Source organism: Phyllobates terribilis, unplaced genomic scaffold, assembly GCF_046119375.1.
Source record: "Phyllobates terribilis strain yellow unplaced genomic scaffold, ASM4611937v1 Scaffold_8__6_contigs__length_399053987, whole genome shotgun sequence".
NCBI lineage: Eukaryota > Metazoa > Chordata > Amphibia > Anura > Dendrobatidae > Phyllobates > Phyllobates terribilis.
Genome location: NW_027362768.1, coordinates 158663976 through 158676691, shown reverse-complemented (window position 1 = coordinate 158676691; position 12716 = coordinate 158663976). Strand labels below are relative to the sequence as shown.

Below are 12716 nucleotides of genomic sequence, written 5' to 3'. Positions count from 1 at the left end.
GGACTACAGGGCATTGTGCGCAGGCGATCACCGCTCCTGTTGGAAGAGCAAGAAAATAAAATGTAAAAAAAAAAAATTAATTAAAATAAATAAAAATGTTTTATAAGGTAAAATAAAGCAAACTTCACGTCACTCGTCCGCTGTATTCCTAGGAGCGAAAATAAAATCTAAAAATGTTAAAATAACATATTTGCCGTCAGCGCACCAGTGACGGTCCAAAATAATAAAATATAATATTCCTCCTCTGTGAGCCCCAAGAGATAAAAGAATCAGCGGAAGTCCTGATCACCTGCAAAAAAAGGAAAAACAGACCAGAAAGCTGTAATGATAAAATCCACCACTGCCTGTACCGTAAAGAACCAGCAAAGGGTCTGTGCCGCACTGAGGGCACTCAGCATCAGCAGGACTGTCACCACCACCACTACTTTACCACTGCTCACTTTTAATTCGTCAAATAATCTGTCAATCATTTATAAAGTATAACTATTGGCACATTACTTCCTCCTAGGCTCCTCCCTCTGAGAGTTACTGACCAATCCCAGGAGAGAAACATCCTGTCCACAAAACTATTTACCAACTTTGAGCTGCGACATGCGCCCTCCCGCCTCCTATTGGCTGACAATTATCAGGCCCGCCCCAACAGTATATGCTTTCTATTCGACAAAGCGACTGCCACTCAGTAAATAGGCAGCCAATAGAAAAACGACTTCTGTGTGGGAGTCGGGCTATGCGAAAATTGCGATTAGTGATTGGACGAGAGTGTAACATGTCAGTCACGCTTTCGCGAACGTAGATTGGCTAGTGTACGAGAGGTGGGCGGGGTACACTGTAGGGTTCCGCCCCCTGTTGAAGCTGCGCTGGGTCGCGGCGGAGTCTCCGCTGAGAGATCGACATTGGCGGACATGGAGGCCGGAGAAGAACGCTGAGGGCGGCGGGCGGTACGGGAAACCGCGTACGGTGAGTGCAGCGTGACGTACCGCCCTCTACGGCCGCGGACGTATCCGACCCATCCCGCTCACTAGCGACCCCTAGTGTTGCTGCAACATACAGCTCAGAGGGGCCACAGCCTGATGTACAACGACACACACACTATATACAGTGACACACACACAATATATACTGACAACAGTGACACACACTGACACGCGCTATATACACTGACACGCGCTATATACACTGACACGCGCTATATACACTGACACGCGCTATATATACACACACTATATACACTGACGCGCGCTATATACACTGACGCGCGCTATATACACTGACGCGCGCTATATACACTGACACGCGCTATATATACACGCGCTATATACCCTGACGCGCGCTATATACCCTGACACGCGCTATATACCCTGACACGCGCTATATATACACACACTATATACACTGACACACGCGCTATATACACTGACACACGCGCTATATACACTGACGCACGCGCTATATACACTGACGCACGCGCTATATACACTGACGCACGCGCTATATACACTGACGCACGCGCTATATACACTGACGCACGCGCTATATACACTGACGCACGCGCTATATACACTGACGCACGCGCTATATACACTGACGCACGCGCTATATACACTGACGCACACACTATATACTGACGCACACACTATATACAGTGACAAACACTATATACAGTGACACACACTATATACAGTGACACACACTATATACACACTATATACAGTGACACACACTATATACACACACTATATACACTGACACACACTATATACAGTGATACATATACACACTGTATACTGACACACACACTATATACAGTGACACACACTATATACACACACTATATACACTGACACACACACTATATACAGTGACACACTGTATACTGACTGACACACACACACTATATACAGTACAGACCAAAAGTTTGGACACACCTCATTTAAAGATTTTTCTGTATTTTCATGACTATGAAAACTGTACATTTACACTGAAGGCATCAAAACTATGAATTAACACATGTGGAATTATATACTTAACAAAAAAGTGTGAAACAACTGAAAATATGTCTTATATTGTAGGTTCTTCAAAGTAGCCACCTTTTGCTTTGATGACTGCTTTGCACACTCTTGGCATTCTCTTGATGAGCTTCAAGAGGTAGTCACCGGAAATGGTTTTCACTTCACAGGTGTGCCCTGTCAGGTTTAATAAGTGGGATTTCTTGCCTTATAAATGGGGTTGGGACCATCAGTTGTGTTGTGCAGAAGTCAGGTGGATACACAGCTGATAGTCCTACTGAATAGACTGTTAGAATTTGTATTATGGCAAGAAAAAAGCAAAGTAAAGAAAAACGAGTGGCCATCATTACTTTAAGAAATGAAGGTCAGTCAGTGCAAAAAATTGGGAAAACTTTGAAAGTGTCCCCAAGTGCAGTTGCGAAAACCATCAAGCGCTACAAAGAAACTGGCTCACAAGGACCGCCCCAGGAAAGGAAGACCAAGAGTCACCTCTGCTTCTGAGGATAAGTTTATCCGAGTCACCAGCCTCAGAAATCGCAGGTTAACAGCAGCTCAAATTAGAGACCAGGTCATTGCCACACAGAGTTCTAGCAGCAGACACATCTCTTCAACAACCGTTAAGAGGAGACTTTGTGCAGCAGGCCTTCATGGTAAAATAGCTGCTAGGAAACCACTGCTAAGGACAGGCAACAAGCAAAAGAGACTTGTTTGGGCTAAAGAACACAAGGAATGGACATTAGACCAGTGGAAACCTGTGCTTTGGTCTGATGAGTCCAAATTTGAGATCTTCGGTTCCAACCACCATGTCTTTGTGCGACGCAGAAAAGGTGAACGGATGGACTCTACATGCCTGGTTCCCACCGTGAAGCATGGAGGAGGAGGAGGAGGAGGTGTGATGGTGTGGGGGTGCTTTGCTGGTGACACTGTTGGGGATTTATTCAAAATTGAAGGCGTACTAAACCAGCATGGCTACCACAGCATCTTGCAGCGGCATGCTATTCCATCCGGTTTGCGTTTAGTTGGACCATCATTTATTTTTCAACAGGACAATGACCCCAAACACACCTCCAGGCTGTGTAAGGGCTATTTGACCAAGGAGAGTGATGGGGTGCTTACCTAGATGACCTGGCCTCCACAGTCACCAGACCTGAACCCAATCGAGATGGTTTGGGGTGAGCTGGACCGCAGAGTGAAGGCAAAAGGGCCAACAAGTGCTAAGCATCTCTGGGAACTCCTTCAAGATTGTTGGAAGAGCATCTCCGGTGACTACCTCTTGAAGCTCATCAAGAGAATGCCAAGAGTGTGCAAAGCAGTCATCAAAGCAAAAGGTGGCTACTTTGAAGAACCTAGAATATAAGACATATTTTCAGTTGTTTCACACTTTTTTGTTAAGTATATAATTCCACATGTGTTAATTCATAGTTTTGATGCCTTCAGTGTGAATGTACAATTTTCAAAGTCATGAAAATACAGAAAAATCTTTAAATGAGTAGGTGTGTCCAAACTTTTGGTCTGTACTGCACACACACACACACACACACTATATTCAGTGTTATATACCGCTCTGTGTGTGCCTGTATACAGTGTTATATGCCGCTCTGTGTGTGCCTGTATACAGTGTTATCTACCGCTCTGTGTGTGCCTGTATACAGTGTTATATACCGCTCTGTGTGTGCCTGTATACAGTGTTATATACCGCTCTGTGTGTGCCTGTATACAGTGTTATATACCGCTCTGTGTGTGCCTGTATACAGTGTTATATACCGCTCTGTGTGTGCCTGTATACAGTGTTATATACCGCTCTGTGTGTGCCTGTATACAGTGTTATATACCGCTCTGTGTGTGCCTGTATACAGTGTTATATACCGCTCTGTGTGTGCCTGTATACAGTGTTATATACCGCTCTGTGTGTGCCTGTATACAGTGTTATATACCGCTCTGTGCGTGCCTGTATACAGTGTTATATGCCGCTCTGTGCGTGCCTGTATACAGTGTTATATGCCGCTCTGTGCGTGCCTGTATACAGTGTTATATGCCGCTCTGTGCGTGCCTGTATACAGTGTTATATGCCGCTCTGTGCGTGCCTGTATACAGTGTTATATGCCGCTCTGTGCGTGCCTGTATACAGTGTTATATGCCGCTCTGTGCGTGCCTGTATACAGTGTTATATGCCGCTCTGTGCGTGCCTGTATACAGTGTTATATGCCGCTCTGTGCGTGCCTGTATACAGTGTTATATGCCGCTCTGTGCGTGCCTGTATACAGTGTTATATGCCGCTCTGTGCGTGCCTGTATACAGTGTTATATGCCGCTCTGTGCGTGCCTGTATACAGTGTTATATGCCGCTCTGTGCGTGCCTGTATACAGTGTTATATGCCGCTCTGTGCGTGCCTGTATACAGTGTTATATGCCGCTCTGTGCGTGCCTGTATACAGTGTTATATGCCGCTCTGTGCGTGCCTGTATACAGTGTTATATGCCGCTCTGTGCGTGCCTGTATACAGTGTTATATGCCGCTCTGTGCGTGCCTGTATACAGTGTTATATGCCGCTCTGTGCGTGCCTGTATACAGTGTTATATGCCGCTCTGTGCGTGCCTGTATACAGTGTTATATGCCGCTCTGTGCGTGCCTGTATACAGTGTTATATGCCGCTCTGTGCGTGCCTGTATACAGTGTTATATGCCGCTCTGTGCGTGCCTGTATACAGTGTTATATGCCGCTCTGTGCGTGCCTGTATACAGTGTTATATGCCGCTCTGTGCGTGCCTGTATACAGTGTTATATGCCGCTCTGTGCGTGCCTGTATACAGTGTTATATGCCGCTCTGTGCGTGCCTGTATACAGTGTTATATGCCGCTCTGTGCGTGCCTGTATACAGTGTTATATGCCGCTCTGTGCGTGCCTGTATACAGTGTTATATGCCGCTCTGTGCGTGCCTGTATACAGTGTTATATGCCGCTCTGTGCGTGCCTGTATACAGTGTTATATGCCGCTCTGTGCGTGCCTGTATACAGTGTTATATGCCGCTCTGTGCGTGCCTGTATACAGTGTTATATGCCGCTCTGTGCGTGCCTGTATACAGTGTTATATGCCGCTCTGTGCGTGCCTGTATACAGTGTTATATGCCGCTCTGTGCGTGCCTGTATACAGTGTTATATGCCGCTCTGTGCGTGCCTGTATACAGTGTTATATGCCGCTCTGTGCGTGCCTGTATACAGTGTTATATGCCGCTCTGTGCGTGCCTGTATACAGTGTTATATGCCGCTCTGTGCGTGCCTGTATACAGTGTTATATGCCGCTCTGTGCGTGCCTGTATACAGTGTTATATGCCGCTCTGTGCGTGCCTGTATACAGTGTTATATGCCGCTCTGTGCGTGCCTGTATACAGTGTTATATGCCGCTCTGTGCGTGCCTGTATACAGTGTTATATGCCGCTCTGTGCGTGCCTGTATACAGTGTTATATGCCGCTCTGTGCGTGCCTGTATACAGTGTTATATGCCGCTCTGTGCGTGCCTGTATACAGTGTTATATGCCGCTCTGTGCGTGCCTGTATACAGTGTTATATGCCGCTCTGTGCGTGCCTGTATACAGTGTTATATGCCGCTCTGTGCGTGCCTGTATACAGTGTTATATGCCGCTCTGTGCGTGCCTGTATACAGTGTTATATGCCGCTCTGTGCGTGCCTGTATACAGTGTTATATGCCGCTCTGTGCGTGCCTGTATACAGTGTTATATGCCGCTCTGTGCGTGCCTGTATACAGTGTTATATGCCGCTCTGTGCGTGCCTGTATACAGTGTTATATGCCGCTCTGTGCGTGCCTGTATACAGTGTTATATGCCGCTCTGTGCGTGCCTGTATACAGTGTTATATGCCGCTCTGTGCGTGCCTGTATACAGTGTTATATGCCGCTCTGTGCGTGCCTGTATACAGTGTTATATGCCGCTCTGTGCGTGCCTGTATACAGTGTTATATGCCGCTCTGTGCGTGCCTGTATACAGTGTTATATGCCGCTCTGTGCGTGCCTGTATACAGTGTTATATGCCGCTCTGTGCGTGCCTGTATACAGTGTTATATGCCGCTCTGTGCGTGCCTGTATACAGTGTTATATGCCGCTCTGTGCGTGCCTGTATACAGTGTTATATGCCGCTCTGTGCGTGCCTGTATACAGTGTTATATGCCGCTCTGTGCGTGCCTGTATACAGTGTTATATGCCGCTCTGTGTGTGTCACTGTATACAGTGTTATATGCCGCTCTGTGCGTGCCTGTATACAGTGTTATATGCCGCTCTGTGCGTGCCTGTATACAGTGTTATATGCCGCTCTGTGCGTGCCTGTATACAGTGTTATATGCCGCTCTGTGCGTGCCTGTATACAGTGTTATATGCCGCTCTGTGTGTGTCACTGTATACAGTGTTATATGCCGCTCTGTGCGTGCCTGTATACAGTGTTATATGCCGCTCTGTGCGTGCCTGTATACAGTGTTATATGCCGCTCTGTGCGTGCCTGTATACAGTGTTATATGCCGCTCTGTGCGTGCCTGTATACAGTGTTATATGCCGCTCTGTGCGTGCCTGTATACAGTGTTATATGCCGCTCTGTGTGTGTCCCTGTATACAGTGTTATATGCCGCTCTGTGCGTCCCTGTATACTGTGTTATATACCGCTCTGTGCGTCCCTGTATACTGTGTTATATACCGCTCTGTGCGTCCCTGTATACTGTGTTATATACCGCTCTGTGCGTCCCTGTATACAGTGTTATATGCCGCTCTGTGCGTCCCTGTATACAGTGTTATATGCCGCTCTGTGCGTCCCTGTATACAGTGTTATATGCCGCTCTGTGCGTGCCTGTATACAGTGTTATATGCCGCTCTGTGCGTGCCTGTATACAGTGTTATATGCCGCTCTGTGTGTGTCCCTGTATACAGTGTTATATGCCGCTCTGTGCGTGCCTGTATACAGTGTTATATGCCGCTCTGTGCGTGCCTGTATACAGTGTTATATGCCGCTCTGTGCGTGCCTGTATACAGTGTTATATACCGCTCTGTGCGTCCCTGTATACTGTGTTATATACCGCTCTGTGCGTGCCTGTATACAGTGTTATATGCCGCTCTGTGTGTGTCCCTGTATACAGTGTTATATACCGCTCTGTGCGTCCCTGTATACAGTGTTATATACCACTCTGTGCGTCCCTGTATACTGTGTTATATACCGCTCTGTGCGCCCCTGTATACAGTTTTAGCAGAGCTTGTCCCCTCTGTGCTTCGGTGGGCACCACACACATAGAAACCATCCATTCTCATTTTCTGCTTTTCACAAAGACATGGCGGTTTGCACAAAAAATCTCAAATTTTCCCTCATCAGCGCAGAGTTCACACTTCCACTGATCTAATGTCCGGTCCTTGTGTTGCTTCGTCCAAACAAGTTTTTTTCTTGTTTGTGGTCTTCAGTAGCAGCTTCTTTGCAGCTTTTCGACAATTTGACCATAAAGATCATCTCCTCACAGTCTCCTCTGGACAGCTGATGCTGAGATGTGTCTGCTACTTGATGTCTGTGTATCATTTATGAGGGTCTTTATCTGAGGGGCTGTCTGTTTGCATATTCTGAGGCTGGTAACTCTGATGAACTTATCCTCTGCAGCAGAGAATTCTTGTTCTCTTTCCTTGGGCAGTCATCATGAGAGTAAGTTTCTTAGCGATTGATGGTTTTCATGACTACACTTGAAGATACCGTCAAGGTCCTAGCAATTTTTCGGATTGATTTCATGTCATAAAGTAACGATGGACTGTGGTTTCTCTTTAGTTGAGTGGTTCTTGCCATATTCTGGCTTAGAACAGTTGTGTATGGTGCTGTGTACCAACACTGCTCCTGCAAAACACAGCTGAGGGAGGTGGCTCGCTCTTTCACCCTATTGGCACCCCTGCAGCGCAATCTCAGTATGCTGGTGTTTGCTATGGAAATCTGGAGTCTGCCAGATACGGTGGCGTGTTAGGCCCTGCCAAAAGCGGCGGCTTATAGCCCTCCTGACGCTATAAGCGCTCATTCAGACTTCCTTTCAAATTGGTCCGATCTCGCACCGCAATGCACGGACAGGCTGCAGTTCTCCCGACCGGAGCATAGCATCTTCATGTATTTCCATGAGGCTGTCACGCTCAGGTTGGGAGAGCTGTGGCCAATTTGCACGGACGTCTGCATGTGCCCTAAAGCTGACAGGTGTTAAAAAAAAAAAAAAGAAAGAAAAGAATAATTTTGGTGTAAAAAAAAAAAAAGGCAAATCATAAAAAAGCTATAAAGAAATGTAATTGCGGTGTAATTTAGATGCCGGCGCTGCTGCTGAGTTTTCCCATGTGAAGCTTTTTCAGGAAAAGGCCAGTGGTCATTTTCCTGAGGTGGGTTCGCAGTCGTTCTTGTGACGGCTTTCACTCTATACTCGAGCTACTTTTAAGGGGTCTAGTTTCTAAAATGGGGTCACCTGTAAGTGTTTCTGCTATTTTGGCACCTCGGGGGGGGCTCTGCCCATGCGGCACGGCATCTACAATCTATTCAAGCCAAATTTACACTACAAAAATCAAACCGTGCTCTTTCGTCCTTTCCGAGCACTGTTGTGCGCCCAAACAGTTTTTATGGCCACCTTAGGGTATCACTATATTTGTTAGAAGTTGCATAACTAATCATGGGCTCCATTTTCTCCTGTTACCATGTATGTAAATGAAAAGTTTTGGGGCTAAAGTAAAAGTTTTTAGTGATTAAAAATGTAATTTTTCTTTCTTGTGAATCGCCTGAAGAGTTGGCAACTCTTTAGTTTAAGGGTATAAAAACTCAAACTGTGAAAATTGTTAATTTTTCAACATTTTCATTGAATTTCAGTTGTTTTCATAAATATTTGCAAGATCGATCGACCTAAATTTTAAAAAACACGTCGACATAAATTACAATAAGTTATGAAAAACGATTTCAGAATCGCTGATTTACGTAGAAGCTTTCCAGAGTTATTGCCACATAAAGTGACACGTCAGATTTGCAAAATGGGGCTTTTTCGCAAATTGCAAAATTGGCTTCGTCAGTAGGAATAAGGTTTATTGATGTCAGACTGGACACCGTCCCCATCCTGCTTGGTTGTATTCTGCCTCTCGATGGTGCCCTCGGCTTGGTGCATGCAGCAGAGACATTGTAAATGAAATGCTACCTGCCCTATGATCCCTCATACTGATTATCGCACTGCGTCGTGTAATGTGACCTATGGTACCGGCTTCTGCGGTGCCCAGAACACCACCCCTTTAATCAACAAACCGTGGATTTAGCAGCATCGGCGAATCTTACAGCGCTCTCCTAAAAGTGAGTCTGAAATGTTCTATAAGAAATTAATGGGGTTGTCCTAGATTTGGTGGCATGTCCCTCTAAGGAGCGCAGTTCGCAGTCCTCCTGTATGACTACAAGTCTAAGCATGCCCAGTGGATTGTCGGCAAAGCCCTTGCCATATCTGATCAGTGCATAAATTGTTTTTCAGCTTTAATCAATCCCTTGCTTCCTAAAGGTTAATCAGTGCGCGGCCGCTGGAGCTCATCGGTCACGGGATGGCGGAGTGAGCGCGCTGGCTGCTGGCTCTCTAATCATTTGTCCCCTGAGGTCACTGCTCGTATAAGACGCGCTTCATAAAGTCATCCTGAGTTGATTTGTTTTCCTGTTTTGCAGCTGGGAAAAAGCTTTTTATGTAAAATCCCAGGGTCCCTTCCCAGTCATCCGTCCATACGGCGTTCCCTCACCGCCGGCTACTGAAAATGGCTTTACTGGTTGCGTCTTCTTTCAAGGCTGGAATTTTCGTTTATTGATCTTGAATTTTATAGGCTGTATTGTACTCTAGTTACATCCAGAGCTGCGCTCCTTATTCACTGGGCATATGTAGAATAAGGTTGTTATAGGCTGTATTGTACTCTAGTCACATCCAGAGCTGCACGCCTCATTCACTGGGTATATGTAGAATAAGTTTGTATTAAAAAAAAAAGTTCTGCAAATTTCTATTAGATTTTGTTTTATTTTATCACTATGTTGATGATTTCTGCCTGCTTTCAGTGAATGGGAACATTTTTGTTTACATACAGAAGTTAAAAACTGGTCATAACCCAAACAGCTGAGGGTTCGTTACAGTTGTGTTCAATCTACAATGAAACACAGCATATAATGTTTGCTACTTTGCAGTTTAAGCATTACACATTGTTATTTTTATTTGGTCCTTTTTTTTATAGTCCCATTGATTATTAGTCGCCGCCGTGTCGCTGTCAGTCCTTTGCTCTTTTCTGCTGCGTTAACACCATTCTGTTTTTTTTAGCGCTTCATGAACGCCGTGCGGCCGCGCTCTAGGACGCCCTAAAATGTGATCGTTCCTCTTCACATCCAGTCTTAACTCAGGGAGCAATGGATCGGAATAAACGAAATTCAATCGCCGGATTCCCGCCTCGGTTGGACCGTATTGAGGATACCGTCTCAGGTGAAGGCGCGATTGGTCAGCTGGGCAGAGTCTACTCCTCGTCCTACAACGCACTCATCAGCGCCTTCTCCAGGCTGACGCGACTCGATGACTTCACCTGCGAGAAGATCGGATCTGGCTTCTTCTCCGAGGTCTTTAAGGTAATTTTCGTTTGCAGTCATCCTTAATACGTTTGGTTTGCAAACATTCAGTACATTTAATCTTCTGATATGCTTCATATAATTTCCTTACCAGGTTTAAGATCTCTGCTTGCTGTCAGTACATGGAAATAATATTGTTTACATCCAGAGGCAGAAAACCCATTCTGGCCCTAATACTTGCTGTTTATAGTCATCTCTGCACTCGATAATAATAATTATTATTTTTATTTCTAGAACGGCAACATATTTCGCACCTATATTAGATGCCTGTCTATCTTGCACCGCCCCTTGTCTATGGGGCCCGCCCCTTGTCTATGGGGCCCGCCCCTTGTCTATGGGGCCCGCCCCTTGTCTATGGGGCCCGCCCCTTGTCTATGGGGCCTGCCCCTCCCCCTTATCTATGGGCTCCTCCCTTTTGTCTGTCCAACAGTTTCCTGAACTATTTTTCAGTTCAGTTGCTTGTAGTTTTTTAATCTTCTGTCCTTATTATATTTTTATCATCTCTCCATGTACTGACTTCTGTGCCTGTGTGAACAGCTTGTGTGAACAAGCAAAGCTGTAATATAAAGCATGGTGGAGCGACAGAGATGCTACCTGTGCCTATGATGTAACAGGGTTGTTACAAGATAAGTAAAGCGTAGGTTTTATATGTAGATATACATTGTAACATGCTAAATACCAGAGAACAAGGTCATGTGACCAAACGCACGCGGCCCACACTCCGAACAGCGATAGAGAGCAGACGTCGGTCGTCACTTCTGGGAAAACTTTGGAACTTGTCGTCGGTTTCTCTTTCTGTTTGCAGCAGGTCTTGTTTGCAGCAGGTTTTTTTCATTTTCTTCAATTTTGTTATGATCCTGGGAAAGATTCTCTGCGGTTCAGTGCTATGTTTGCATTAATCGTTGTATAAATAGTCTCCGCATCACTGTGTGCTCTTAAAGGGACCTGCATCTGCAAAGTGTACAATATAGTTAGACATGACCATCTCAGGATTCTTGTGTTTTTTTGCAGAGATGCATCTGAGCGCTGCAAACCTGCAGCATATTGCTCCCTCACTGCCAGCCTGTGTAGGAAGATGCTGAGCTATATATACTTATAGATACATCTATATGATGATTAATGTAGTCTCACAGCCACAGTTGTCATGGTAATTGACGGCAGATCCTTTTATATTATCACCTGCGATGCCTCATTTCTTTCCCTGTTTCGCCGGCCAAAGCTTAACTCCAGGTTTTGAGGACGACACTCGTTGGATGACAGCGATTTATCGAAATCCGTGAATTTATAGGTTGCTGTAAATGGCACCAGTTTCACTGAATTTAATAAAAATTTGCATAATTGGTTCATGTTCAATGCATCTCACTTATTTATGTCATTGCATCACATTGCCTGTAACATAATAGCAACGATAGAAGCGAGTTTTAATTGCTGCTGTTTATTTAAATGCTGCTGTCAATCACTGACGGCAGCGTTTTAATGGCTTGGATGCCATTGCGCACAGGCTCAGCCCCCTCTCGATGCAATTGCAGGATGAATGTCATGGCAGTTTGGGACCTACTGAAGACCCCCGATACTGCTATCTTGGTCAATATAAATATATGCTGGAATACTAGAATATGTAGAACAAGCGATCAAATAAAATATAAAATAAAAAAATGAACATTTTAATAATATTAACAAACTAAAAATGTATTTAGAAATGTGAAAAATAAACATATTTGGTATTACCACATATTATTATTATTATTATTATTAATAATATATATTATATATTATTAATTATATTACGGTACTTAATAATACAATTGTTTAACCTGCACAATAAGCTCCGTAAAGCAAAAAAAATGTTGAAGCACAGAAATTCATTTTTTTCGTCTCCGTTTAGCAATAAAAAAAACAAAATAAAGCTGCATATGTACCCAAAAATGGTACCTATACTAATGACGGCTTGCCTTGAAGGTAACAAGTCCTCGCATAGCTCTATTGAAGGAGATGGGTTGCTGCCTGAAATATGTGACGGTGGCCATTTTGGACACTTCTTGGGGAGCTTAAACAGTACAACTGCCTTTGATGCCCATAGTAACCAATC

General features: G+C 44.8%; 1 protein-coding gene across 1 annotated transcript in view; it reads left to right on the top strand.

Moving 5' to 3' along the window:
• The first annotated feature begins 798 nt into the window (after window positions 1-798).
• Window positions 799-12716, top strand: part of TESK2 (testis associated actin remodelling kinase 2) — a 41987-nt gene continuing 30069 nt past the window's right edge. Inside the window, 2 exon segments of the mRNA XM_073643594.1 lie at window positions 799-957; window positions 10329-10627. Coding sequence (XP_073499695.1) covers window positions 10415-10627 — 213 coding nt within the window. The 5' untranslated portion in view covers window positions 799-957; window positions 10329-10414.